The sequence below is a fragment of the Apus apus genome, chromosome 4, assembly GCF_020740795.1.
Source record: "Apus apus isolate bApuApu2 chromosome 4, bApuApu2.pri.cur, whole genome shotgun sequence".
In the NCBI taxonomy this organism is placed as follows: Eukaryota; Metazoa; Chordata; class Aves; order Apodiformes; family Apodidae; genus Apus; species Apus apus.
Window position 1 is genome coordinate 37,655,523 of NC_067285.1, and position 26,329 is coordinate 37,681,851.

The following is a 26,329-nucleotide window of genomic DNA, read 5'->3' on the forward strand; positions in this document are numbered from 1 at the left end:
CTGGGCAGCCTGTCCCAGGGCTCTGTCACCCTCACAGCAAAGAAGTTTCTCCTCATGTTGAGGTGGAACTTCCTGTGTTGTCACTTGGTGCCGTTTCCCCTCGTCCTGTCACAGGCACCACTGAACAGAGACTGGCCCCTTCCTGACACCCACCCTGCAGATATTTATAGACATTCATCAGGTCCCCTCTTAGTCTTCTCTTCTCAAGACTAAACAGCCCCAGGTCTCTCAGCCTTTCTGCGTATGACAGACGTTCCAGTCCCTTCATCATCCTCGTAGCCTTCGTTGGACTCTGCCTGATTCCTGATAATACTACTACTACTACTACTAATAATAATAATAATAACAACAATAATAATAAAGTCAGATAGGATCCACCGGGCTCTGTGTGGTTGCACTGCCTCAAACGTGCAGAGGCACATGGGGCTTTTCAGCATAGACCTCTTGGTGGGTCTGGAAATGGTGGGACAGGGAGGCTGGTTCACACCCTTGTAGAACCACTGCAGTGGGCTCTGAGTCATCATCCAAGGGGAACGGCCATAAAGGTGCTGCTTTTTCCATCCTTCCAGCTAGAATTTCCCACAGAAGAGAGGACAGGGTGAGGTAATCTTGGGGTGTAAGAAGCAGGCTATGGGTTAGCTGGCACCTGTCTGGAGGGACAGGCCTCACTTCATGCATTTGTAATGACATCTTTTTCTGTATAATCCATTATTTACTGCAGGGCAGTGCCCTGGAACAGCTTTCTCACAGCACTGAGCTATGTCCACCCCACAGGTAGCAATGTAAACACAAGAAGACTCTCCTGTCTTTGCATGTTAACACCCAAAGCTTGGCAAGAAGCCTCCTCAGCACCCTCCTGAAAAGCTTGCGAGAACTTCTGTCTGTTTAGTTAAAAAGTACTAACTTCTTACCTCTGAAAAGTTACCAGAATGGCAGGCTTTACTCTCCTTTCTTGCTGTTCAGGTTATAATGTCTCTGCCACTTCTGCAATTTTTGTATTGCATTGTCTTCAGCAGCAGGCTCCCATGATGGAGCCTTGTGGTGAAGCTGGCTGATGTTATCACCATGACACTCTCCATCATTTTTGAAGGATCATGGCAAGCAGGAGAGGTGCCTGAGGACTGGAGGAAGACAAATGTCACTCCAGTCTTCAAAAAAAGGGCAAGAAGGCAGATCCAAGATATTACAACCCGGTCAGCCTCACCTCCATTCCTGGAAAAATGATGGAGCAGCTCATTCTGGAGGTCATCTCTAAGGACATGGAAGAGAAGGTTATCAGGAGTAGTCAGCATGGATTTACCAAGGGGGAATCATGCTTGACTAATCTGACAGCCTTCTATGATGTTGTGACTGAATGGGTAGATGCAGGGAGACCAGTGGATGTGTCTACTTTGACCTTAGCAAGGCTTTTGACACAGTCTCCCATATACTTCTGAGCAAGCTCAGGAAGTGTGGGATAAAAGAATGGATAGTGAGAAGGATTAAAAACTGGCTACACAATAGAGCCCAAAGAGTGGTGGCCAATGGTGCAGAGTCCAGCTGGAGACCTGGAACTGGTGGAGTGCCACAGGGATCAGTGCTGGGTCCAGGCCTGTTCAACATCTTTATCAATGACCTTGATGGTGGGACAGAGTGTCTTCTCAGCAAGTTTGCTGATGACACAAAGCTGGGAGGATTGGCTGATCCACCTGAAGGCTGTGCAGCCATTCAGTGAGATCTGGACAGGCTGGAGAGCTGGGCAAACAGGAACCTCATGAGGCTCAACAAGAATAAGTGCAGAGTCCTGCACCTGGGAAGGAACAACCAAATGCACCAGGACAGGCCAGGAGGTGATCTGCTAGAGAGCAGCTCCTTGGAGAAGGACCTTGGAGTCCTGGTAGACAAGTTCTCCATGGGACAACAATGTGCCCCGGTGGCCAACAAGGCCAATGGTATCATCAGGAGGAGTGTCTCCAGCAGATCAAGGGAAGTAAACAGGGTGATGAACAATCCAGGTGTTTGTCTCGTGATGATCTGTCACTTGGGGCTGCCTTGATCAATAGACAGATTGAGTTACATGGCCAACACTGTTGATCTTGCCAGGACTGGAGTCTTCGCACATCTCAAGTCTGTCAGGCAAGTCAAAAGTCATCAGGCAGGTCCATGGTGAGGGCACAGGTCAGGCTGAGGTCAGGCTGAGACATCAGCCCGTGATGTCAGGGTCCAGATCAACTCAGTCACTCACCCGTAGACTTCACAAGGCAGCACGAGTCCTTCACCACCCTGGTGAATGTATTCCTTGTTTATTCTCTGCATGTGAGCAGACCAACCTACACACTGGCACGTGGAAGATTTCCATCATTCACCCACTTAATTAATATTCTTCTAGATGTGCTCACACAAAGCCGTTCCTGATCTGCTTGATCATGGCACGTGAGGCCAGGAGGGCTCAATGTGGTCATATCCCATCCAAAATCCAGCAGTTGCACCATGTTTGCTGACCTGTAATTTTCTATCATCACCAGAGGCCATGAGAAGCACAGTCATGATCTGTGGAGCACTTGGTCATCTCCAGGCTATGTCCTCCCTGCTGAGCACATCTACTACAATGTCCTCCCCTCTTGAGGATGATGGGAGGCACAGGCTTGAAATGAAGCTGTGCTTTTGCAAGGAACCCTGGGGTTGCATTGGTGTCTGCTTGAAGCAACACACCGGCCTAAGCTGTCATTTAGAAACTGGTTTGGACCAGGCTTAACCCAGGATAAGGTTTCATCCAGTTCTGTCAGATGGTGTCCTGCCTTCTCATGTTTTTGTTACCCTGAGAGCCAGCCTGGCAACTATTCCCAGCAGTCCCCAGCACTCCCCAGTAGATGCAGAGTTTCACTGAGCTAAGGACACTTTGCTTTCTTTTTTCTAGATCTTCTTTTGAGGTTGCAAGATGAATGCTTGGAAGAAAGACCTGGTAACTGGTCTTTGAAACTGCTCTTTTCATATATAGGTGGTTTAGGTAATGGGAATGGTATAAGGCCATGGAAAGCTAAGAGTTAGCCAAAACCACTGCCTCCAGCACTCTTCACAGGCCTGGGCTGGTCTCCATTCCTGACCCTGGGCTACGTTATGGGGGACAAGTAACTGCTTCCTGAAGTTCTCTGATAGCCCTGACCAGGACTTAGAGCCCAATCAGCTTTTCTCCATACATTGGGAAAAAGCCCAAGAGCACCATAATACCAAATTTGATAAATGTTGCTATTTTTTCCTTGAGAAAGTTTGCTGAACTTGGCCCAGGTCTGTTCATGAATGGACAAAACTCTTGGCTTTGGAATACCCTTTGAAGTCAATTGTACCACGAAGAGACATCAGAGAAGTACAAGAAGCTCAGGGTTGTTCTGGGGTCTTCTAAACAAAGAAACGGGGGAAGAATTAACAAAACTCTGGTGACCACATCTCAGTTATTTTGCAATCAACATTTAGGAATGTTTACACTTTTATTGATTCACTGCTGCGAATAAAATGATTGCATGAACAATTCCAGCAAGGTGGTGTGAAAATCATTTGGTTTTCCATCAAGCTTCACTATGCAACATCTGGAACAAGTGAAAACCCCCCTAAGTGTGTAATCAGAGATGCTGGAGATATCCCAGAAGGGCTTTAAACTGGAAGAGGTACAACCAGGTAAGCACTGCTTTCCTTACCAGGTTCTTTACTTGAGCAGGGTTCTCCAGGGTTAGTGCCAGGGAATTGTGCTCATATGGCAGGGATTACACAAGAGCTGATGTTCTCTTCTTGCTAAAATCAGAATGCTGCTCTCACACCATACAAATAAAGGAGGGGTCTGTCTTGATGCTGTTGAAGAAAACCTGATGGTAGAAAAACACAAGCTGAGCAGGGGTTCCTCCATCCATTAGGGGGCTTTTAAACCCCTCACGGGATCCACGCTGGGATTGCCCTCAACACAACCAGTGAGGTTGATCTCAAGAAGTGGGACTTCTGTGCTCACTGGAGTGGGTAGACCTTTTCAAAAGCCCAAAGTAGGCACAGGGACAGAGGTACGGTAATGAAACAGGGGAGGTCCTGGCCACACCTGCTCTCAGGGAGTCAGCACCCACCCACACAGTCCCTTGATGCCAGCAGTTGCAGCTCTAAGAGCAAATTGCTCTCTGGTGGATGGTGGCTTGGCCTGTGCTTCACGACTCACTCACTGCTCAGAGACAGTGGCTGCTGGCATTAGAAGACAACCTAATCCATGACACAGAAATGTGTGCTCAAGCAGAGCTCCTGGTAGCCAAATGAAAGCTTGGGCTTTTAGGTGGCTACCATGGAGCTACAGAAAGGCGTAGGTTGTAAGGTCACAGGGTGGAGGTGGAGAGGGAACACCTTTACTCTGTTGAACACCCGTAGCTTCAGCCAGACCGAGGGCTTGCAGGAGGTCTCCCCCACTCTGCTGTCCACTGGCAAGGCCCCAGGCTTGGTGCTTACCCAGAAAATGTTGCTGAGATTGGCCGATCACCATTTGCAGATACAAAGAGCTTGGGGACAAGGGCTACGTGGGGGCTGCCTGGGCCACCGTGGCTTTTGAAGAGTAGTGCAGTCACCTAGGGCGTCCCACCCAGGCAGCCAGTGAAGCCTGATTTGTCCTTGGTGCATCCACAGAGAGGTCGGTGTGCTCCTGAGGCCTTGTGAAGCTGGTGGAGCACCAGCCCTTTTGTTGCCCCAGGAGCTCTCCTAAGAGACATTCCCAAAAGCCTCTAGGAATTACGAAATGACTCTTCACAAAGAAAACCTTTTGGGTTGTTTTTATTTACTGTGACTATCATGGGCTTCAGGTGCAACTCCATAGCTGGGATTCCTCACCACGCCATTCCAGCTGCTTCTGGAAGCATAATCCGTTGCAGGGATGAAACTCATGACCACATGGCCTAGAAGAGGAAGGTATCAAAGATAAGACCAGCACACACATCACTTAATTAGAGGACATGTGATGTGACCCAGTGTGGTGTCAACGTGGCAGGGTTCTGACACAACATGCCCTTTTTAACACTGGTGATGACATATCCAGCACCATTAACAACATCAAGCCTCATCAGATAGGACTGCGGGCTCTGCCTGGTAACGTATGTTCCTCCATGTAACTCAGGGTTTCGTGGGAGCTGGGAAAAGCACCGGTTTCTGTTTTTCCTCAGGAATGTATAGAGGGTTACTGGGAATATTTCAGAGGGCAGATACTTGTCACAGTGTGAGAGACCCATTGGGAGGACAAAGAATGGAGGTAGAGATGGTTGGTGAGAAGATTTGCAACTGGCGCTACTGGGATGAAGTTAAGATCTAACTTTTAAGAGCATGGTGAAGCATTAAAAATAATATTTAATATTAACTGGGTATGTGAAGAATATATCTCTGCTTGGGAAAGAAGCGTCCATGGGGATCAAAAATGTTTCTGTCAGGCCACACTTATTTAGTAAATTGTTTTCCTGTGAGGCTGCATCAGCTTTAGTTCATGGGATCCTTGTGTCAATAGTGGCTTCTGGATGCAAAAGATCAGCAACAACCAGCAAAAGTATAGATGTAGCCACAGCCCAGTCAACCTGGATGTGTTCCTTGTGTAGTGTAAGCTCTTACTTCAGATTGATTCCCTCTGTGGGACAACTGCCCTGATGGCATCTTTCGGTGCTTTAGCACTTGCACTATAAATCTGTGTCTTTTCTTTTTACCATTAAAAATACAAAACTGGGTCTTGACCAGTACCAGATCCAGTCAGAAGGGAGGAGTATGAAGAGCCTTGCATGGACTAACAGAAGCTGGAACTGGGAATCTTCCTCAGTCCAGACCATCATATGTGGTCTTCAGATGTATATATATGTGTAACCCATCATAACCCAATATTAAGAGCCATTAATAATAATAGTAATAGTAATATTTTGTTGTTGTTGTTGTTATAATTATAATAATATTAGTATTAGCAATAGTAGTAGTAATAGTAACAGTAACAATCTCTTAGGCACAAGATGTGGCTGTTCATTGCAACCCTGGTGTTGATACAAGCCCGCACCATCTCAGGAGGTGCCCTCAGGCAGAAAAAGGATGTAAATCCTGAGACTTTCATGAATGTCGTAAGTCAGAAGTTTGAATTCCCACCCTCCCTGAAAGCCTGAGGAGATGGAGTGTGTGCGTGGGGAGGGCTCAGGGCCCTCGGGTGCTGATTTTGTTGAGCTGCATGCTGCTGTGATGTTGCCTCCGCGCCATCCTTAACAAGCACTGCTTCTCTTCCTCCCAGAGGCTTTAAGTGCAATTATTGGCCTGCTGTGTTGAGCAGGGAGTGATCCCAGCCTGGATTTGATCAGACATGTTCCTAGAGGGTACCAAGTTGTGCATGGCTCCTATCCTTCAGCTGCAAGTCAGCTGCTCAGGGCAGTCTCCAGGCAAGTCTTAAAAGTCTCCACAATCTCAACATGAGGAAGAACTTCTTTACTGAGAGTGACAGAGCCCTGGGACAGGCTGCCCAGAGAGGTGGTGGAGTCTCCTTCTCTGGAGACTTGCCAGACCTGTCTGGATGCCTTTCTGAGTGACCTGCCCTGGTTTTGGTCCTGCTCTGGCAGGGGAGTTGGACTCGATGACCTTCAGAGGCCCCTTCCAACCCCTGACATTCTGTGATTCTGTGATTCTGTCTCTGAATGTGGGTTTAGATGACCCAAGACTTGGGTAATAAAATAGCTGACATTAAGCTGTTCCCCCAAAGGTGTGACAAGGCAAGAACACAGTGATGTGCAGGCAGGGTCACAGCCAGGTTTCACCAGGCTGAAGCTCCCTCATCTGTGGAGTTTTCAGCACAAATAAAGCTGAGGCCTCAAGAGCCCATCGGTAAATCCTGCCAGGCTTGTCCTGTTGCCCTTCTAGTCAGCCCAGCTTGGCGGGTTCCATATGTTCCACCATCTAATCTGGCACACACACCAGCCCAGAGCATCCATCGCATGTCCTGCCACCAGTGTTGGCTGTCACTAAACCCTTTGGGTTTCAATCTTCAGTTTTGGAAGCATTTCAAACACACGTGCTGCTGCCTGCTGCTGCCACCTCAAGCATCTCACAGGGGTGGACATGGGGTTCAGACAGACCATCCTTCCTCAGAAGTCCTCAGGTGCTGCAGAGATACCCCAGGCAAAGAAATGTCCCCACTGCCACAGTGCTTCAGTTTGGCAAAGGCACCCCAGCAGATGAGGGACATGCTCTTTGAGTCAAATGAGCCCCTCAGCTACAGAAAGCTTCCTACCTGGGTTCTTCTTTCCCCAGAGCCAGATCATCTGCCACAATGGGTACCCTAGTGAGGAGTACGAAGTCCTCACTCGTGATGGCTACTACGTCCACCTGAACAGAATTCCTCATGGGAGGGAAAATCCTAGGAATGGAGGTATGGCTCTGCTACACAAGGTAGCCAGCAAAAAAAAACCCAAAACACCCCTTATCATAACAAGAATATGAAGCAATTGACCTAGAAGGCCAAGGGAGGATGTGTTGTTAAAGCAAAAATACCAAATCCATGGTATTCTCCAGCTGGCAGTGAAGGCTCCAGCAGCCATCATCAGGAAGTGTGTGAGCAGCTCAGCAAACCCCTGTCATCTCAAGCAGAAACTTGGTTTCAAGGCTCAAAGGGTGTAGGCGTATCTTAGGAGACCTCCTCATTTAATATTTTCCCCTGAAATTTGTGACTTTGGGGGTTGAATGATCTCAGGGATGGGCCTGTGCTTCTGAGCTTTCACATGGTTGTTGTCAATGGCCATGATGCTGAGCTTGAGGGGTGAGACACTGCCCAAGGTTGCCCAAGGAAGTTATGGAAGCTCCATCCCTGCAAGTGTTGAAGGGCAGGTTGGGTGGGGTTTGGAACAACCTGGTCTGGTGGGAGGTGTCCCTGCCCATGCAGGGAGGTTGGAACTAGATGATCTTTAAGGTTCCAAACCAGTCAGGGGTGCTAGGAGCACCTGGGGCCTGGGACACTTAGGTGGGATATCCACAGCGCTCCAGTCAGAGGCTCTGAGGGCAACCACTATGAGACAGCTACAGCAGGGATTTCTTCACCAGGAGGTGTCATGAAAATGCACATTGTATGTCCTCTGGTAGTGCAAGGCAGAGGCTTTTTTGGCCTGATTTTGGAGTGAGCAGGTAGAGAACTTCTGGTTTGATGAAATGCACTGTTTCCTTCAAACCCAGGGGCCAAGCCGGTGGTGTTTCTGCAGCATGGGATACTTGGAGAAGGCAGCAACTGGGTGGAAAATCTGGCCAACAGCCCTGGCTTCATCCTAGCAGACTCTGGCTATGACGTGTGGCTGGGAAACAGCCGGGGGACAAGCTGGTCCCTGAGGCACCAGAACCTTTCAGCTGACCAGGTTGAATTCTGGGACTTCAGGTGGGCTGGAGTGGAAAAGCAGAGCAAACATCTCTGCACGTCACTAACCTGTAGGCAGAGCTTGGAGCCTCCAGGCAGGCATGTCAGAGCACCCTGCCCCCAGGTATGGCCTCCTCCAGACTTCCCGTGCTGTGGATGGAGGTACCTGTGCAGACCTGCCTGCTGACATGGTGCCAACACCTCCCTGCAGCTGCTCAGCCCCACTGAGAGAGCAGGGCACTGCTGCCTGCCAGGGGACACCCATCCCATGGGGACACCAGCCCAATCCTGGGGCTGCTGGGGGACCTCCCCAGCTGAGCCCCCAGCAAGGTGTCCACAAGTGTCCCTGCCACCTCCCCAGTTTTGTGAAGTTCTGGGACCCTCAGGACAAGAAGGACATGGAGGGGCTGGAGTGCGTCCAGGGAAGGGCAAGGGAGCTGGGGAAAGCTCTGGAGAACAAGGAGAAGGGTCTGGAGAACTTGTGGGGAGCAGCTGAGGGAGCTGGGGGTGTCCAGCCTGGAGCAAAGGAGGCTGAGGGGAGACCTGCTGGCTCTGCAGCTGCCTGAGAGGAGGTTGGAGCCAGGGGGGTCGGGCTCTGCTCCCTAGTGACGAGGAGAGGAAGCAGCCTCAGGTTGTGCCAGGGAAGGGTAAATTTGGATCTTGGGAACAATTTCTTCCTGGTAAGGGTTGTCTGGCCCTGGCCCAGGCTGCCCAGGGCAGTGGTGGCATCCCCATCCCTGGAGGGGTTTCCAAGCCATGTTGATGTGGTGCTGAGTGACTCGGGTTAGCACCAGGCTCAGCAGAACTAGGTTAATGGTGAGACTTGATGAACTTAAAGGGGTTTTTCAAGCAAAACAATTCTATGATCCTGTGATTCTAGACATTATCCACAGAAACCTTGTCCCCAAGAGCAGTGTTTTAAGCTGATCCTGCCACTCCAGACATGATCTTCAGAGCACTCCTGTGTTGCCCAAGCCCACCAACAGTAAAACAAACAAACAAACAAACAAACAAACAATGCTAATAAAGCAGGTCTGCATTTCAGCATCTCGCACTGGAAGGCACATGGGCAGGAGCTGGTGCTCTGTTCCCTTCTGGGAAGGAGCATCTCTGGGAGCCAGGTGGATGCTGCAATCCTGCTAAGAGACAGCTCTGGCTCTGCTGGACTGGATGATCTTGGAGGTCTCTTCCAGCCAGAGACATTCTGTGATTCTGTGACTGTGATTCTGTCCTGCTCCAGATCACACCACCCAGTTTCTGTACCGCTAACAATAGTTGAGGGAAGGGTTAAGCCCTTTCAGGGAAGAATGCAGCCATGGCAGGAGGGACCCTGTGCAGCTTCACCCAGTCCAGGGCTCTCAAATCTCATAGGAATTTTACCCTAGAAAACCAGCCCCAGATGTTGAGCCCTTCAGTACACAGGCAAGTTTGCCCTCCTGGTGTTACCTCACAACCAAAGGACTTCTCCTGTGTTGCAGCTTTCATGAGATGGCAATGTACGACCTCCCAGCCATGATCAGCTTTGTCCTGCAGAAGACTAGGCAGAAGCAGATCTACTACGTTGGCTACTCCCAGGGCTGCACCATCGGTACGTTAGGAGGGGTTGCTCATCACGTTGTCTGGACCATCTAAAAAAGGTTCATTTTGGTGTTTGTCAGGAGAAAGAGGAGAAGTCCCATCTTTGCAGGCTGCTGAGCAGGCATGCTAAGTAGATGTCTCAGAGTGAGAAGTCCCACAGCAGCCATGCTTTCCATACAAGACCAGCCAGGGAGGACCAGCCTGCTTGTAGGGTGGTAAGAAAGCTCCTGGTGACCTCGCTGAGCTCCTCGCTGCAGCTGGAGCAGTTATAATTCAGCTTAGCAAAGCAGGTTGCAGAGTTCCCCATCAAAACCAAAGGCTTTTTGCATGAAGGTCACAGCTTTGGCTTCCTGATGAAAAATGTGGTGCTTTTTTGAGACCCCATCTGCAATACTGTGTCCAGCTCTGGAGCCCCCAACACAGGAAGGACATGGAGCTGTTGGAGCAAGTCCAGAGGAGGCCACAGAGATGATGGGAGGGCTGGAGCAGCTCTGCTCTGGAGACAGGCTGGGAGAGTTGGGGTGTTCAGCCTGAAGAAGAGAAGGCTCCAGGGAGACCTTAGAGCAGCTTCCAGTGCCTGAAGGGGCTCCAGGAAAGCTGGGGAGGGACTTGGGACAAGGGCAGGGAGGGATGGGACAAGGGGGAATAGTTTCAAGCTGGAAGAGGGGAGATTAAGATGAGATCTTGGGAAGAAATTCTTCCCTGTGAGGGTGGTGAGACCCTGGCCCAGGTTGCCCAGGGAAGCTGTGGCTGCCCCATCCCTGGCAGTGTTGAAGGGCAGGTTGGATGGGGCTTGGAGCAGCCCGGGCTGGTGGGAGGTGTCCCTGCCCACGCAGGGAGTTGGGAATCGATGGTCTTTAGGGTCCCTCCCAACCTACACCAGTCTGGGATTTCATTGTCCTTTTCACCATGAGGGGCATGAGGTAACCTCTGTGGCAGTGATACCTCAGCAGTGGTTAACAGAAGATGACAGTACTGTCCCCTTCACCTGGTGAATGGGGCAGGTCTTCCCACCAGTGGTAGCTGTTGAAGTGCCTCATCAGTGACTTCTAACCACAGGAATAAAGGTGTTTTCTCCTTATGGACATCTGTGGCACTAATGTTAAGCAGAAAGGTGGCAAGTGATCCAAGATTTCTATATTCCAGATTTAGAGTTAATGTCAGCTGAAGAGCTCTGGGCAGGGTGTCCAAGAGAACCCTGGGACTAAGCATCTGAAGAAAGATCAACCAAACTTCCAGTTGTTCTTCTGTTTTCTCAGGGTTCATCGCGTTCTCATCCATGCCCGAACTGGCTCAGAAAATCAAACTGTTTTTTGCCCTGGCTCCAGTAGTGACAGTCAAGCATGCCAGAAGTCCCTTCATGAAAATGTCCTTCCTCCTGGACAGGCAATTCAAGATGCTTCAGGTAGGGGATTATTCCATGCTCTCCTCCCTCCAACACAGTGGTGCTAGAAAGGGGATGGTGCCCAGGCTGAAGACCCTGGGGCTACCCAGTGGGACAGGGAACAGTTCATTCCCACTTATTTGTAAGCACAGATATGATTGAGGTGCAGGTGCACTCCTGCATGGTCACTTAGTTGGCTGTACCTTTGTCGCAAGCACCCTCAAGTGTTGAACTGCCCGTCTCTGCTGCGTTCCTGGGCAGAGGGCCTGGAAAAGAGCAGCTTTACTGGGCTGATTATAATGGCAGTGACAAATGAGTCCAGTGCTTGGGGAAGGTGGGAGGAAAGGGGAGGTTCAGACTGGATATTGGGAAGAATTTCTTTACCCAAAGAGTGGTTGGACACTGGAAGGGGCTGCCCAGGGAGGTGGTGGAGTCACCATCCCTGGAGGGATTCAAGAAACATGTAAAGGTGGCACTTCAGGACATGCTCTAGTGGGCATGGAGAGGTTTCGGGGTTGACGGTTGGACTCAGTGATCTTAGAGGTCTTTTCTGACTGTGAGAATTCTGTGACTCTGTGAAAGAGAGGAGTCCTGAGTATTGCTGTCCCTGGTGTGTGTTCAATCATCCTAGCCCCCTGCAGCGACCTGTGCACGTCCCAGCAGGGCAGGAAGACAAAGCAGGAGTGACTTCCACCCCTGTGGATACCCCTGCAGCACATCCCCTCCCTGTCCAGCTGCTGGGACAGCTCAGGGGACACCAGTTAGTAGCAGGACAGGGGGAACATTCAGAGGGCTGGGCTGCAGGGAGGGAGATGAACGAAATCAAGCTGTCCCTTTGCTCCCACAGGTTCTGCTGGGCAGAACGGACGCCACGCTGCGGGTGAGGAAGCTCTGGAAGTTTCTCCCCAAGCTATGCAGGCAACCCCCACTGCACCAGCTTTGTGCCAACCTCTTCTTTCTGCTGGGTGGCTACAATGAGAAGAACCTCAATATGGTGGGTGCCCTGCCCTGACTCCCCTTCCCTGCCCAACACCCCACCCAGCCTGCAAGGCCGACATGTGTCCTGCCAGATCCCTCTCGCTGCTTCTCCTCCTGGATAGGAAAAGTCTCCAGCCTCTGCTGGGTGAACATCAGTGGCCAGGTGGCACCTGATGGCATGTGAGTTCGGGCTACCTGTCACCAGCTGTACCCCTGGGGTCCACCTGCTGGTCCTACCCACCCTACCAACAAGTCTGCTGAAGGAGCATCTGGGTGACCGTGGGTGGTCATTAAGATCTTGAGCCCAGTCCCTGAGCCCAGATAAGGTATCCCCAGGTGCTAGGGGTACCTTCATCACCATCCTCCTCCTGGAGCTGTCTCACAGCAGCGGATTTTTCATAACAGTTCTATTTTTGAACCTGGCCCAGCTCTCTAGGCATCATTTGGCAACTGCTGTCCTCACTCCTGTGCATTGGAAGGTGATGAAAGCCTGGATCTGTTTCCTTGCAGACACGGCTGGATGTGTACACCTCCCATTATCCAGATAGGACATCTGTCAAAAACGTGATACACTGGGCACAGGTAGGATCCTTGAACCCCCTGGGATGGTCCCTTCACTCATAGTCTGGTGTGAGAGGTCAGGGATCTTGGACATGAAACAGTAAAGGCAAGAAATGAGATGTACAGAAGAGGCACTGGCTGCAGGATGAGCTGGGGCGTGAGCCCTGGCTGTGCCAGGACAAGGGAAGGGATGGGGATGGGATGTCTGAGACCAGTTTGTGGCCCCCAGAGGTCCCCAAAGCCTCTTCTCCCTGGTGACCAGTGATAGGAGAAGACGTTCAGGCTGGATACTAGAGAAAATCTCTTCACAGAAAAAGGGGCCTTGGAACTGGCTGCCCAGGGACTTGGTGGAGGCACCATCTCTGGAGGTGTTCAGAAAAGGTAGACATGGTGTTTCATAAGATGATTTAGGGGTTATAAGGTGGATGGTTGGACTTGATGATCTTGAAGGTCTTTTCCAACCTTGATTCCAAGAACAGGGAGACCATGCTGATGCTGGGTGAAGTCAGGGCATGCAAGAAGAGGCTGTGGAACTGGGCTTGCTCAGCCAAGGACAAGGAGGCAAAGGGGGATCCAACATCCTCTCCCCCTGCCCAAAGGTGTCCTGGAGACACTGGGGCCAGGCTCTGCCAGTCTGAGCGACCTGCTACAGCTTCAGCATTGGCCCTGCTGGAGAGGGAGTCAGGCTGGAGACCCTCACCTTGGTGCCTCCCTCCAGACCCAAATTACAGGTAACAGGGAAGGTAGAAAAAGGTCTTTTTTAATCAATGCAGCTATTAGTGCAGGTATCTGAGCTTCCACCCTGGCATAGATGACACTGTTATAATGACCAGGCTCACTGATGTCCCTGTACTCCAAGCCCATGAGAAGTTAAGGAGGATCAGGCTGTTGAAGGAAAACTCACAAGCAGGTCCACACATCTGTTGATGAGCAGATTTTCAGAGGCACAAGTGGCACCAGGGCAGTAAAGGAGCTGCATGCAACACCTTGGTTTGTCAACCCTTCACTGGGGACAGGCATGGAGCTGCAGGTCAAAGCATCACCCTGTTAAAAAAGATGGAAAGTTTGGCTTTCCTGGGATGTCACCTCCTCCTGAGATGTCCCGTGCAAGCAGCCTCTCATGATGGGGTCCAGCAAGGAGGCCAGGGGATGCCAGAACCATGGAGCAGTGCTGCCTGGCCTCCCACTACAGATCTCTCCTCTCCTTCCAGATCATTAAATCAGGAGAATTCAAAGCCTTTGACTATGGCAGAGAAAACCCAACCAGGTACCACCAGGTAGGAGGCTACAGCAGCAGTGCTGGCAGCTGCAGGTGCCAGGGGACTGTCCTGGGTGGTGAGGGGATGGGCTGTCTTGTCGGGGTTGACCACGTCGGTGGTTCCTCAAAGCCCCCTGTGTCCCTCCAGGAGACAGCTCCCTCCTACCGGGTGGAGGAGATGCCTGTGCCTACTGCGGTATGGTCAGGGGGGCAGGACTGGGTGGCTGACTGGAGGGATGTCTACCTGCTGCTGCCCCGCATTGCCCAGCTCGTCACCTACAGCCACATCCCAGACTGGAACCACTGGGACTTCATCTGGGGCTTGGATGCTCCAGAACGCCTCTACAGCAGCATCCTGGAGCTGATGGAGGGGTCCGGGTAGAGCGGCAGCTCCCCTGGGAGGTGCTGGTGGCCTGGCCCCCCTCCCTGGGCTGGGATATCCCCTGCTGCCCCCTCCTTCCTGCTGGCCTGACACGGTTGTGGTGATGGTGCTTCCTGCACGTTCCTTGGCTGTTGGGGTTTGATGGTGGAGCCACCTCCTGGGCTGTACAAGGGGGAGGTGGGGACACTGACATCACCCCAGGGTGACTGCTTAATGGGTCCAGGGCTGGAGCACCCAACCCACGGTGGAGGGAGGGAGCTGGGCTTGTTGGGTCTGGCCATGGGAAGGCTGGAGGGGGTGTCTGGGAGCAGCCCCCAAGCCCGGCACAGGCAGGGATGGAGGGGATGGACAGGGCCAAACCTTTCTCATCAGCAGCACACCATGCAACAAGGAGCCCTGATCTCTGGTGACAGCGCAAGGGGGTCCAGGTTGGACATGGGAGATCCTTCTTGCCCCAGACAGATCCCCTGGGAGGTGGAGGCTCTCCATCTGGGGGGGTTCAGGGCTTGGCTGGGCCAAGCTGGGCACCCATCTGCACCCCAGGGCTGAGCAGCTGGAGGTCCCTGGGGACAGCGGAATGGCTCAGCACCCACACACCGGGAATGCCCACCCTCAGGCCCTGGGAGCCGGCAGCCACAAAGGCCCCAGGGCCGCTGTCCCCCACAAAGCTGCCACCAGGCTGGTGTCCGTGCCCCACCAGGGAGGGCAGAAGGAGGCCCAGGTGGCACCGGAGCGGGAATGATCTCCAACAATAAACCACCAGGCAACCTCAGGGACAGTGAGCTTTATTTGTGAATCCTGGGGTCAGGGCTGGGCCCCTCAGGACAAGCAGGACATGGAGGGGCTGGAGCGTGTCCAGGGAAGGGCAGTGGAGCTGGGGAAGGGGCTGGAGCACCAGTCTGAGCAGGAGCAGCTGAGGGAGCTGGGGGTGTCCAGCCTGGAGACAAGGAGGTGAGGGGAGACCTGCTGGCTCTGCAGCTCCTGAAAGGAGGTTGGAGCCAGGGGGGTCGGGCTCTGCTCCCCAGGAACAAAGGAACAAGTGATAGGACAAGAGGAAATGCCCTCAAGGGGAGGTTTAGATTGGATACTAGGAACAATTTGTTCACAGAGAGGGTTGTCAGGGCCTGGCCCAGGCTGCCCAGGGCAGGGGGGGAGTCCCCATCCCTGGGGGGGCCTCAAAGCCCTATAGATGGTGCTGAGGGACACGGGGCAGGGGTAGCCTTGGCAGGGCGGGGTTAGTGCTTGGACTGGATGGTCTTAAAGGTCTTTTCCAACCAAAAAGATTCTGTGACTCATGCCCACAAGAGCCTGGAAATCCCTGGCGAGCGGGCGCTCCGGCGGGCAGCTGCCACGCACCAGCGGCTCTGCGGGGCGTCCCGGGGACACGCGTGGCCAGGCCAGCAGCCGGACCCCCGGGGGGACCCGGCAGCCGCTCCCCCTCCCTGGGCTGCCAGGGCACCGGGGCTGCGGGGCAGGAGGCGGTGCGGAGCTGCTGCCAGCGGCGCTGCCACACCGGCCTCCTACCGCCCCGACCGGGCTCCGGGACCCGGGGGGGGAGGGCGGGACCCGGGGGGGGGGGCGGGACGCGGGGGGGGGGGGGCGGGACCCGGGGGGGCGGTCCCGGAGCGGGCGGTCCCGGCAGGATGGAGGGCGGCGGGCGGCGGGTGCTGGTGGTGGGCGCGGGGCTGGCGGGGCTGGGCGCTGCGCAGCGGCTCCGCGGCCACGGCTCCCTCCGCCTGCTGGAGGCGACGGGGCGCGCCGGGGGACGCGTCCGCACGCGCCGCTTCGGTACCGGGCTGGGCGGCACCGGGGGACGAGGCTGGGCGGGGGAGACGCGGGCGGCCCCGCGAGCATCGGGCCGGGGACGGCGTCCGGCCGGAGGTGGAAGTACCGGGAAGGGGCTGGGTGTGAGGGGGTGGCACCGGGGCCGGAGCAGGGATGGGCAGCTGCCCCTGACCCCCCCTGGGGCCTGTCGTGCGAGGGATGGACGCGGAGCTGCGGGGCGCCAGTCCCGGGAGTGCAGCGGAACCCGAGCGGAGCCGGTCCCGGGCGGCACATGGAGGGGCTGGGGCAGAGCTGCTGCCTCCAGTTGTCCTGGGGTGCAGGAGGAGTTGGGGCTCCCGCTGCCCCGGGGGGGGGGGGTTCCTGCCACACGTGCACCCCGGGGTGACCCCCCTTCCTTCCCATCCCCGCAGCATCAGGGCTGGCAGAGATGGGGGCACACTGGATCCACGGCCCCTCACCGGGCAACCCTGTCTTCTGCCTGGCCACCGACTACGGGCTGCTGGGCCCCGAGGCAGCCCGGGAGGAGAACCAGCAGGCGGAGGCAGGGGGCCACCCCCCACTGCCCTCCGTCACCTACGGCAGCTCGGGGAAGGTGCTGGACCCCCGGGCAGTAAGTGAAGCCCACGACCTCTTTGACACCCTCCTGGCCACCACCCGCGCCTTCCGGGGGGCCGGGGAGCTGCCGGCGCCCAGCGTGGGGCAGTACCTGCGGGCTGAGATCACCCGGAGGGTCCCCGCGCTGGGTGGGGGGCAGGAGGAGGCCCGGCGGCTCCGGCTGGCCGTCCTGGCCACCTGCTTCAAGCTGGAGTGTTGCATCAGCGGGACACACAGCATGGACCTGGTGGCCCTGGAGCCCTTCGGGGAATACATCTCCCTGCCCGGCCTCGACTGCACCTTCCCGGGGTAAGCGCGTGGCTGGAGAGGTGGGACGGGGCAGAGTGTTTCTGGAGGCAGCTTGTCCCCAGTGGTGTCTCCTCCCACAGCGGCTACAGCAGCTTGCCCCATCGCATGCTCTCGGCTCTTCCCGAGGGCACCGTCCTGCTCAACAAGGCCGTGAGGACCATCCAGTGGAGAGGGACCTTCCGAGAGGAAGGGGATGATGGCAGGGATTTCCCTGTGCAGGTGGAGTGTGAGGATGGAGACACCTTCCTCGCCGACCACGTCATCATCACCGTCCCACTGGGTGAGAACACACACCTTTCCTTGTCCTGCCTGTCCCCTCCAATCAGCTGGGAGATGGGAAGATGGAGGGCAAGGAAAAGTATTTCAGACCCAGCTCAGACAGAGCTGCCCCATCTTCTGTGCCATCTTGTCCCTGCAGGATTCCTGAAGGAATGCCACCAGGTCTTCTTCCAGCCTCCCCTGCCCAAGCAGAAAGCAGAAGCCATTCGCCGCCTGGGTTTCGGCACCAACAACAAGATCTTCCTGGAGTTCGAGGAGCCTTTCTGGGAACCCCAGCAGCAGTTGCTGGAAGTGGTGTGGGAGGACGAGTCACCTCTTGAGGAGCCCAGTGCTGACCTGGAGGCCAACTGGTTCAAGAAGCTCATTGGATTTGTGGTTCTCCAACCACCAGAGCAGTACGTGGTCAGGTGCAAAGGGGCATCTGGGGGGGTTTGAGCATCTTCTGGGCAATGTGAAGGAGCATCTTGGTCCTGTCTGGAGCTTTGGAACCTTCTGGGTCCCTGGCGGCCCATGACGCAGCAGGAGGTGGCAGGCAGCTCCCAGCCCCATTTTTCCTCCCCAGGCACGGACACGTCCTCTGCGGCTTCATCGCAGGGAAGGAGTCGGAGTACATGGAGACCCTGAGCAACGCTGAGGTTCTCAGCACCATGACCCACCTCCTCCGCACAATGACAGGTACTGCCACCACCCGTCACCCCAACTCTCACGGGGGACACGGGGTCCCGGTATCTGGATCCCACGCAACACCCGTGCCTGCAGGGAACGCGCTCCTGCCCGCTCCCAGGAGTGTGCTCTGGTCCCGCTGGCACAGCGCTCCCTACACCCGCGGCTCCTACAGCTACGTGGCCGTCGGCAGCACTGGGGATGACATCGACGTGTTGGCTCAGCCCCTACCCGAGGACCCTGAGGACCCCAGGGTAATTTTGGCTCCGGAGGGGGCAGAGGGGGATGCAGAGGCCATGGAGAGAGCAGGACCCCCAGACATGGGAACAGGTGGACTGGGGCATCCTGGGCACAGGAGGCCTCAGGCCTTGAGGAGCACAGGGAGGTGGCATTCCCCATTCCTGCTTGGACCACCAGCCAGCCCCCCCTTGACTCTCCCTGCTGAGCTCCATGGGGGCAGGGGGGAACACAATTTCCATAACATTTGGAGACCTGTAGCTCCTTCCTGCCACTTTGTGGGGTCCTCACAGGGCAGGGTGGGTCTCTAAGGAAGGGAAGATGCCCGCTCCTCGACCTCTGGGTGGTTGCATCTGCGGGGTGCCAGACGGCATGGAGATTAGACTGGTTTAGTAGGACCCGGTGTCCCCGCGGGGCCGGGGCAGGCGGCAGGACCCCGGTGCTCACCTCCCGCCCCACTGCAGCCTCTGCAGCTCCTCTTCGCCGGCGAGGCCACCCACCGCACCTTCTACTCCACCACCCACGGGGCGCTGCTGTCAGGCTGGCGAGAAGCCGAGCGGCTCAACCAGCTCTTCCAGGCACCCAGCCCCGCTCCTCAGCACTGAGGCAGGAAAAATAAACCTCCTTCTTCTCAGCTCACTCCCCTTTATTGAGAAATCTCCCCGGCAGGGGGATGCAGAAGCTTCTTCTCTCTCTCCAGGGGGGGTGGACGGAGGGATGGGTGCAGCTGCTCAGCTCGGGTCCGGAAGAGGCGCTGTGGCGTCAGTACCAGTTGGTGCTGGCGATCAGGTAGCGGGGGTCGTCCAGCGGGTCCCGCGCGGGGCCCGGCTGAGCGGGCGGAGGTGGCGGGGGGGGCGGCTGGGGAGCAGGTCCCGCGGCACGGGGGGCGCCGGGACCCGAGGAGGGCACGGAGCGCTCCCCGCTGGCTCCGGCGCCCCCCGAGCCGCCAGGCCCCGCCGGAGGGCCCGGTTCGGCGGGAGGGCCCGGTTCCGCCATGGCGCTGCGGAGGCGGCAGCAACGCCCGCCGGGGCGGGTCACGCGCGTCGCGCCGGATGTGACGCGCGGCAGAGGCGCCGCCGCCACCGCCATGAGGGGCTGGGCGGGCGCGCTGCGGGCGGGCGCTGCCGCGGGGCCCGGGCCCGGCGGGCTCCGGCAGCGCTTCGACTTCGGCGGCCGCGAGGCGGCCTCCTGGTTCCCGGGACACATGGCAAAAGGTGAGGGGTGGGAGCGGGGCGGGCGGGCTGACCGCCTTCCGCCCCGCTGCTGCCGCCGCTCACCCGGCGCTGTGTCCCAGGCCTGCGGCGGATGCGGGCCTCCCTGCGCAGCGCCGACTGCCTGGTCGAGGTGCACGACGCTCGGATATCCTCCAGCACGGCTCCTTGTGTTCCCCGGCGCCCTGCACCGGCTTCTCCTGCCCCTGTGTCCCTCAGCTACCCTGTCTCCCTCCAGAGCGCTTCTCCCAGTCCCCCACCCCTTTTCAGCCCCACCAGTTACCGCGTCCCCCCGCTGCTCCCCCTGGCACTTGCTCCCCCGCCAGCACACAGTCATTCTCCTTAGCAGCACCCACATCCCGCTGTCAGGCCGGAACCCCCTGCTGCGGGAGGTGCTGGGCATCCGCCCACACGTTCTGGTGTTGAACAAGATGGACCTGGCTGATCCCTGCCGGCAGCCGGTGAGCACCGCGGCGGGGCTGGCTGGGACCCCACGGGGCCCTGCAGGCAGGTGCCAGCAGTGCCTCTGCCTGTCCCTTTCAGACAGTTTTGGAGCACCTGAAGCAGGGAGGATGCTCACATGTTGTCTTCACCGACTGCCGGCACGACAGCAATGTCAAAAAGGTACCAGGCCAGCAGTCCACGGGCAGCCCTGCCCTCGGTGCTGATCTCCCAGCCCCACGGAGAGGCCCCAGTGCCCCACTGCAGGAGGGGACACTGGCTGTTGCAGCTGCCTTTCCAGCTTACCCACAGCCTCTTCTTGGCCTCCATTTTGTGCATCCTCCTGGCACAGCATCCTCCAACCGAGCAGCTGCTGCCAGCCTGGGCACAGACCTGCCATTCCAGCCCTTCTCTGTGTTCCTCTGCAGATTGTCCCTCTGGTTGCCAAGCTGGTGGGTGACAGCCCACGCTACCACAGGGCTGAGGTGAGAGCTGGTGGGTGCACAGGGCGCCGGGGCAGCCCTCAGGAGGGACGTGGCTGCTCGCACGTGTGCCAGGAGCACTGGGTGGCTTGTCCCACCATCGTGGTTGCCCCTTGCTCCTGGGGTGGCTGGCCAAGAGCTTCCTTGCTTCCAGAACTCTGAGTACAACATCCTGGTGATTGGTGTGCCCAACGTGGGCAAGTCCTCGCTCATCAACTCCCTGCGGAGGCTGCATCTCAAAAAGGGTATTTGTGTGTGGTGCCTGGACTTGGGGAGCAGCGTGGAGGGGCAGAGTCTCACTGCTCTGACCATATCTCCCCTTGCCCTGAAGGGAAAGCCACCGCGGTGGGTGGCGAGCCAGGTGTCACCAAGGCCGTGCTGACCAGAATCCAGGTACTGTCCCCACAGTGCAGCCAGCTGGGCACTGGCCTCTGCCTCCCTGTGTCCTCTCACACGAGCTGTAGAAAACTTGCAGGCAGGCAGAGCTGACCCCAGAGGGTTGCTCCCATCCCCCTTCATAGAATCACAGACTTGTTTGGGTAGGAAGGGACCTTCTTCATCTAGTTCCAAACCCCCTGCATGGGCAGGGACACCTCCCAGCAGCCCAGGCTGCTCCAAGCCCCATCCAACCTGCCCTTCAACACTGCCAGGGATGAGGCAGCCACAGCTTCCGTGGGCAACCTGTCCCTGGTGAAGAATTTCCTTCCAACGTCTAAGCTAAATCTCCCCTCTTCCAGTTTTTACCCCTTGTCCTGTCCCTGCCCTTGTCCCAAGCCCCTCCCCAGCTTTCCTGGAGCCCCTTCAGGCACTGGAAGGTGCTCTACGGTCTCCCTAGAGCCTTCTCCAGGCTGAACACCCCAACTCTCCCAGCTGCTCCAGCCCTCCCATCATCTCCGGGGCGTCCTCTGGACTCTCTCCAACAGCTCCATGTCCTTCCTGTGTTGGGGAACCCAGAGCTGTTCCCAGCCCTGCAGGGGGGTCTCAGCAGAGCAGAGCAGAGGGGACAATCCCCTCCCTGGCCCTGCTGGTCACACTGCTGGGGATGCAGCCCAGGACACGGGTGGTTTCTGGGCTCCAGCACATGGTGCTGGGTCATGTTGAGCTTCTCATCACCCAACACCCCCAGGTCCTTCTCCTCAGGGCTGCTCTCAGTCTGTTCTCCACCCAGCATGTGTTTGTGCCTGGGGTTGCCCCAGCCCACGTGGAGGACCTTGCACCTGGCCTTGTTGAACTTCATGTGGTTTGCACGAGCCAAAGCATGTTTCCAGTGAGGCCTGAGCCCAAGAGCTCAGTGCTCCACTTGTTGGCCCTGTCAGTCCATGTTGCTAATGACCAAGAGCTGTGTGTCCCACCTGCCCTGCTTGCCCCTATCCCAGGTCTCTGAGAAGCCCCTGATGTACCTGGTGGACACGCCGGGGGTGCTCTCGCCGAAGCTGGGTGATGTGGAGACAGGCATGAAGCTGGCACTGTGTGGTGAGGTGGTGGCTGTGGCGGGGGGGGGCTTCCCAGAGGTGGCTTCGAGCCCCAGGGGGGGCTGGAACCTGAGGCTGGGGTGGGAGCCTGCACGGCCCCTCTCCTGGCCAGCATGCGCTGCCTGGCTGCCCAGGGGTGGCACAGGGACGGCGGGAGGGGTGGCCAGGGCTGGGGGGAGCTGGGGCTTGACCCTCTTTCCCAGGAGCTATCCGTGACCACCTGGTGGGGGAGGACATCATGGCTGACTACCTCCTCTACACCCTGAACAAGAGGCAGCAGTTCGGGTGAGGAACCGCCGAGGGCCCGGAGCTGCCTCTGCAGCCAGTGGTCCCAGCGGGTGGTCCCTGCAGAACCGGGGGGCAGGGCGGTGCCGGGGCTCAGCCCTGCCCTCGGCAGGTACGTGCGGCGCTACGGGCTGGCCGAGCCCCGCGATGACATCGCGGTGGTGCTGAGGAGCGTGGCCCTGGCCCAGGGCTGGACGCAGCGGGTGAAGGTGCTGACGGGCACGGGTGAGCCCTCGGGGCGGGGTGGTCGGGGGGCAGCCTCTGGGGGAGCCTGCGGCAGCTCCGGGCCCCGCTGACACCTGCCTTGACCCCCCCAGGGGATGTCAACGTGACCGTGCCCAACTACCCGGCTGCCGCCTGCGAGTTCCTGCGGGATTTCCGAGCGGGACGTCTGGGCAGGGTGACCCTGGACTGAGACATCTCCCGCGGGGAAGAGGCACCGCCTGGAGCTGCGCGGGGAGCGGACAAGGGCCGGGATGCTCCCCGCTGACTGCCCGGGCCCCACGGCACGGAGCTGTGACGGTGACAAGCAGCCGCGGGGAGGGCCCCGGTTTCGGACCCTGCGGGGGGTGCGGGATCCCCGAGCCGGGGGTGTCACTGCGGGGGCCTGGACCACGGCTGCTTCCTCCACCCGGGACAAATCCCCCGTGGCACCTTCCGTCCCTGCGGCCCCGGCCCCCCCTCGCACCCCCCTCCCGAAATAAAGGTTCGGCGGGTGGTGACCGGGGCGGTGGCCGCTCCCGGGTCCCGTCCGCGTCCCCGCATCCAGGCACGCCGGTGTTACTCCCAGTTTTATTGCTGCCGCTTTCTCCTTTCGGCGCGGGGAGTCCCACGTACGGAAGAACGGCGCGACCGGGGACCCGAACAGGCTGGGGTGGCACGGTGGGTGGGCTCCGGCGGGGTCCTGCCCCGGCGGCAGGGTGGGCGCGGCCCCGGGGGTGGCGGCCGGCGGTCAGGGGCGGAGCAGGGCGGCCAGCGGGCAGAGCCAGGGCGCGGCCCAGCCCGGCGGGCCGCGGGCCGAGGCGGCGGAGGTCCAGTTGCCATCCCGGTACTCGCCACCCGCCTCCGACTCTCCGGGTAACCGGACCCGGCTCAGCGCGGCTCCCGCCGCCGCTCCGGCCGCCGCCGCCCCGGCCACCCGCAGGGCCGCCCCGGCCGAGCCGTAGCGGGGCAGCGCCGGCCTCACCCGGGCACGGGAGGCGCCGCGGGCCGCCCCCCGCGCCGCGCCCCGGGCCCCGCCGCGCCCGCCCTTGCCGGTCACCGTGTCGCAGAGCGCGGCGCTCAGCAGCAGCAGCGCCCAGCCCGCCGCCGCGCCCCGCCGCATCCCGGGGGAGCCTGCGGGGGGGACACACCGCGTCACCGCCTGGGTCACCCGCCTGTGCTGGGGCAGCAGGCGCGCCTGCCGGTCACGGCTGTGCCCCCCCTCCCCACCCCCCCCGTGCGGGGTTGTGCACGCGTGTGGACACCCGCGCCTTGCACGCTGCTCACGCGCCACCCCGCACCCCAGGGCTCACCGGGCCCGGGTCCCGCTACCGCGCTCCGGTCCCTCCGCTCCGCCCCGCCCCGGCCGCGACACCGCCCCCCCCGAGCCCCCGAACTCCACGCGCGGGGGCGCGCGCTCGGGGCTGCTCGGGGGAAGGGAAGGAAGGGGAGGGCGGGGCGGGTCACGGCGCCCACGCAGGGCCGCCCGTGGGGGGGGCGGGGCGGGGGGGCAGCGCCCACACCCCCCCCCTCCGGTAACACCCCCCCTCCGGTATCCCCCCCGCCCCCCCCCGGCGCCTCAACGCGCCCCGGGGGCTTCCCGGCCCGCCGGGGCGGGGCCGCGTCACCGCAGCCAATGGGAACGGTGCTTTGGGGGGCGGGGCCGCCTGGGCCAATCAGCGCGGGCAGGGGGCGGGGCCTCCCCCGAGGGGGCGGGGCGGGCCGCGCACCGTTCCGCCGCGCTCCGCCATGGCCGCCGCCTTGCGCGCGCTCCTGCGCCCCGCCGCGCGCTCCCGCGGGCTGCTCGCGCCGCCCCCCCCGCCCCCCCGCGGCGCGCGGGGCTGCAGCGCCGGTGAGTGGGGGGGGACAGCGGGGGAGGGCGGCCGGGGGGCGGCACCGGGACAGGACACGGGGGGGGGCAGCTGCGGCGGGAAGCGGCGCCGGCGGGACAGCGGGGCGTGGCCCCGGGCGGACAGCAGCGGGCACGTGGGGCCCTCCCTGCACCGGTCCCGAACCCGCGCACCGGGTCCGGCACCGTATGTGGGCAACGGCCCTGCGTACCGGGGCCCGGTACCGGGTGTTGCCCCAGCACCTCCCACGGGGTCCCCGCCCCGGGCCCGTCTCCAGCACCGCTCCCTGCGTGCCTGGCCCCGGCACCGGGCGGTCCCTGGGCCGCCCCTCCCCCGGCTGCGCTGTCCCCGGGGCTGCCGTCGCCGGTGACCGCTGGCGCGCCTGCCACCCTGAAGGTCGCCTGAAAATAGCGCGGCGGGGGCCGGGGCGGGGATCCCGGCGGGCCGCTCTCAGCCGGTGCCTCGCGGGGGTGCGGGCAGGGCCCCCGTTCCAGTACCTGGTGGTGGAGAAGACCGGGGCGCGGCGGAACGTGGGGCTGATCCGGCTGGAGCGGCCGCAGGCGCTGAACGCGCTGTGCGAGGGGCTGATGGCGGAGCTGCGGCGGGCGCTGGAGGCCATGGAGGGGGACCCGCAGGTGGGGGCCATCGTCATCACCGGCAGCCAGAAAGCCTTCGCAGGTACGGCCGGGCTCCCCGGGGCCGGTGTCCCATCCTGCTTCCCGTGGGGGGCTCCGGTGTCCCATCCTGCTTCCCTCTGCAGCCGGGGCGGACATCAAGGAGATGCAGGATAAAACCTTCCAGGAGTGCTACAGCAGCAGCTTCCTGGCCGGCTGGGACAAGGTGGCCACCGTCCGCAAACCCATCATCGCCGCCGTCAATGGCTACGCCGTGAGTGTCCCCCCCCTCCCCCCGCCCCCGGTGCCACCCTGGCACTCCCTAAGCCCCCCTTCCGCCCCTGTCCCAGCTGGGTGGCGGCTGCGAGCTGGCCATGATGTGTGACATCATCTACGCTGGGGAGAAGGCGCAGTTTGGGCAACCTGAGATCCTGTTGGGGACCATCCCAGGTGAGCAGGGGGCACCTGCCCAGGGGGGGCCACCCAGGCTGCAGTGGGGGCACCCGTGGATCCCTCTCTGGTCATTTTCCTTCCCCACATGTCGCCAGGCGCTGGAGGGACTCAGAGGTTGACCAGGGCGGTGGGGAAGTCACTGGCGATGGAGATGGTCCTCACCGGGGACCGGATTTCAGCGAAGGAGGCAAAGGAGGCAGGTAGGGATGTGATCCAGGCCTGGCATTGCAGGGGTCCAGGGGGAGTCGTGTCCCCTCCCAGCCCACCCCACCGCCTCCCACCGCCCCTCCTAGGCCTCGTCAGCAAGGTCTTCCCTGTGGAGAAGCTCCTGGACGCAGCCATCGCCTGCGCTGAGAAGATCGCCAGCAACTCCAAGCTGGTGACCGCCATGGCCAAGGAGTCAGTGAACGCTGGTAGGTGCTGGGGGGCCATCCAGGACCCTCCCTGGGAGGGGGGGGCAGTGGGGGCTCCCCAACTTCTCCCTTGCTTGCAGCCTTTGAGACGACGCTGGCGGAGGGAACCAGGACGGAGAAGCGCCTTTTTTACACCACCTTCGCCACTGTGAGTAGAGGAGGGGGTGGCCCCGGGCTGGAGGGCGGGCAGGGGGGCTGCAGGGGAGGTTCCAAGCCTCCCCCCTCTCCTCTCCCCACAGGCCGACCGCAAGGAGGGGATGACGGCGTTTGTGGAGAAGCGCAAGGCGAACTTCACCGACAACTGAGCTCCCCACGGCTGCTCCCCACCCTGTCACCACTGGATGGGGGGTCTGCAACCCAAGGGGAGACAGCCAGCAGCTGGGACCGCCTTTGCCATCGCTATTAAAAGTTTTCCTGGCGCTGCCAGGAGCTGGGACATCTTGCTGTGGGGTTCACTGAGACCCCCCCCCCGAGGCCATCACACTGCTCTTAGAGCAGCCTTGTGGAACAACAGGTCCCCAGGGGAAGGGGACAGCCTGCCACACCTTG

The 26,329-nt window shown here is 59.2% G+C and overlaps 5 protein-coding genes across 7 annotated transcripts; 4 read left to right on the forward strand and 1 right to left on the reverse strand.

Annotated features, from left to right (window-relative positions):
- The first annotated feature begins 6,035 nt into the window (after positions 1 to 6,035).
- Positions 6,036 to 14,491, forward strand: LOC127383978 (lipase member M-like). Its single transcript, XM_051617802.1, has 9 exons — positions 6,036 to 6,086; positions 7,261 to 7,378; positions 8,176 to 8,371; positions 9,829 to 9,938; positions 11,188 to 11,333; positions 12,160 to 12,306; positions 12,801 to 12,872; positions 14,063 to 14,128; positions 14,258 to 14,491. The coding sequence occupies exons 1-9, from the start codon at positions 6,078 to 6,080 to the stop codon at positions 14,489 to 14,491; spliced, it is 1,098 nt and encodes a 365-aa protein (XP_051473762.1). The 5' UTR covers positions 6,036 to 6,077.
- A 1,627-nt stretch (positions 14,492 to 16,118) lies between these two features.
- On the forward strand, positions 16,119 to 18,992 carry PAOX (polyamine oxidase). Of its 3 annotated transcripts, XM_051618693.1 has the most exons (7): positions 16,119 to 16,279; positions 16,687 to 17,179; positions 17,260 to 17,459; positions 17,598 to 17,853; positions 18,021 to 18,133; positions 18,218 to 18,375; positions 18,823 to 18,992. In XM_051618693.1, exons 1-7 carry the CDS (start codon positions 16,135 to 16,137, stop codon positions 18,961 to 18,963), a joined length of 1,506 nt encoding a protein of 501 aa, XP_051474653.1. In that variant the 5' UTR covers positions 16,119 to 16,134; the 3' UTR covers positions 18,964 to 18,992. The 3 variants fall into 3 exon arrangements, with proteins under 3 accessions (XP_051474653.1, XP_051474652.1, XP_051474651.1); XM_051618692.1 differs by having other exon boundaries at positions 18,021 to 18,375; XM_051618691.1 differs by having other exon boundaries at positions 18,218 to 18,992.
- Positions 18,993 to 19,337: 345 nt separating this feature from the next.
- Positions 19,338 to 23,038, forward strand: MTG1 (mitochondrial ribosome associated GTPase 1). Its single transcript, XM_051618694.1, has 11 exons — positions 19,338 to 19,572; positions 19,653 to 19,717; positions 19,926 to 20,030; positions 20,113 to 20,193; positions 20,439 to 20,495; positions 20,647 to 20,737; positions 20,824 to 20,885; positions 21,869 to 21,965; positions 22,168 to 22,249; positions 22,362 to 22,474; positions 22,567 to 23,038. Exons 1-11 carry the CDS (start codon positions 19,353 to 19,355, stop codon positions 22,662 to 22,664), a joined length of 1,071 nt encoding a protein of 356 aa, XP_051474654.1. The 5' UTR covers positions 19,338 to 19,352; the 3' UTR covers positions 22,665 to 23,038.
- SPRN (shadow of prion protein) lies at positions 23,028 to 23,973 on the reverse strand. The gene is made up of 2 exons (XM_051618695.1): positions 23,764 to 23,973; positions 23,028 to 23,584 (listed from the first exon to the last, which is right to left on the reverse strand). The coding sequence occupies exon 2, from the start codon at positions 23,571 to 23,573 to the stop codon at positions 23,202 to 23,204; it is 372 nt and encodes a 123-aa protein (XP_051474655.1). The 5' UTR covers positions 23,574 to 23,584; positions 23,764 to 23,973; the 3' UTR covers positions 23,028 to 23,201.
- A 187-nt stretch (positions 23,974 to 24,160) lies between these two features.
- On the forward strand, positions 24,161 to 26,216 carry ECHS1 (enoyl-CoA hydratase, short chain 1). The gene is made up of 8 exons (XM_051619194.1): positions 24,161 to 24,302; positions 24,781 to 24,978; positions 25,061 to 25,188; positions 25,265 to 25,364; positions 25,463 to 25,567; positions 25,661 to 25,780; positions 25,861 to 25,928; positions 26,020 to 26,216. Exons 1-8 carry the CDS (start codon positions 24,200 to 24,202, stop codon positions 26,083 to 26,085), a joined length of 888 nt encoding a protein of 295 aa, XP_051475154.1. The 5' UTR covers positions 24,161 to 24,199; the 3' UTR covers positions 26,086 to 26,216.
- Positions 26,217 to 26,329: the final 113 nt, after the last annotated feature.

What these genes read in the sequence shown, in the direction of transcription:
- LOC127383978 (XM_051617802.1), top strand. An exon ending in GGCAATTCAAGATGCTTCAG is followed by an intron (nt 11,334 to 12,159) that starts GTAGGGGATTAT and finishes TTGCTCCCACAG; the next exon opens with GTTCTGCTGGGCAGAACGGA. An exon ending in ACCCAACCAGGTACCACCAG is followed by an intron (nt 14,129 to 14,257) that starts GTAGGAGGCTAC and finishes GTGTCCCTCCAG; the next exon opens with GAGACAGCTCCCTCCTACCG.
- PAOX (XM_051618691.1), top strand. Translation starts at nt 16,135, where the DNA reads ATGGAGGGCGGCGGGCGGCGGGTGCTGGTGGTGGGCGCGGGGCTGGCG. An exon ending in CTCGACTGCACCTTCCCGGG is followed by an intron (nt 17,180 to 17,259) that starts GTAAGCGCGTGG and finishes CTCCTCCCACAG; the next exon opens with CGGCTACAGCAGCTTGCCCC. An exon ending in CATCATCACCGTCCCACTGG is followed by an intron (nt 17,460 to 17,597) that starts GTGAGAACACAC and finishes TTGTCCCTGCAG; the next exon opens with GATTCCTGAAGGAATGCCAC.
- SPRN (XM_051618695.1), bottom strand. Translation starts at nt 23,573, where the DNA reads ATGCGGCGGGGCGCGGCGGCGGGCTGGGCGCTGCTGCTGCTGAGCGCC.
- MTG1 (XM_051618694.1), top strand. Translation starts at nt 19,353, where the DNA reads ATGGCGCTGCGGAGGCGGCAGCAACGCCCGCCGGGGCGGGTCACGCGC. An exon ending in TCGAGGTGCACGACGCTCGG is followed by an intron (nt 19,718 to 19,925) that starts ATATCCTCCAGC and finishes AGCAGCACCCAC; the next exon opens with ATCCCGCTGTCAGGCCGGAA. An exon ending in CATGAAGCTGGCACTGTGTG is followed by an intron (nt 21,966 to 22,167) that starts GTGAGGTGGTGG and finishes CCTCTTTCCCAG; the next exon opens with GAGCTATCCGTGACCACCTG.
- ECHS1 (XM_051619194.1), top strand. Translation starts at nt 24,200, where the DNA reads ATGGCCGCCGCCTTGCGCGCGCTCCTGCGCCCCGCCGCGCGCTCCCGC. An exon ending in CCTGTTGGGGACCATCCCAG is followed by an intron (nt 25,365 to 25,462) that starts GTGAGCAGGGGG and finishes ACATGTCGCCAG; the next exon opens with GCGCTGGAGGGACTCAGAGG. An exon ending in TTTACACCACCTTCGCCACT is followed by an intron (nt 25,929 to 26,019) that starts GTGAGTAGAGGA and finishes CTCTCCCCACAG; the next exon opens with GCCGACCGCAAGGAGGGGAT.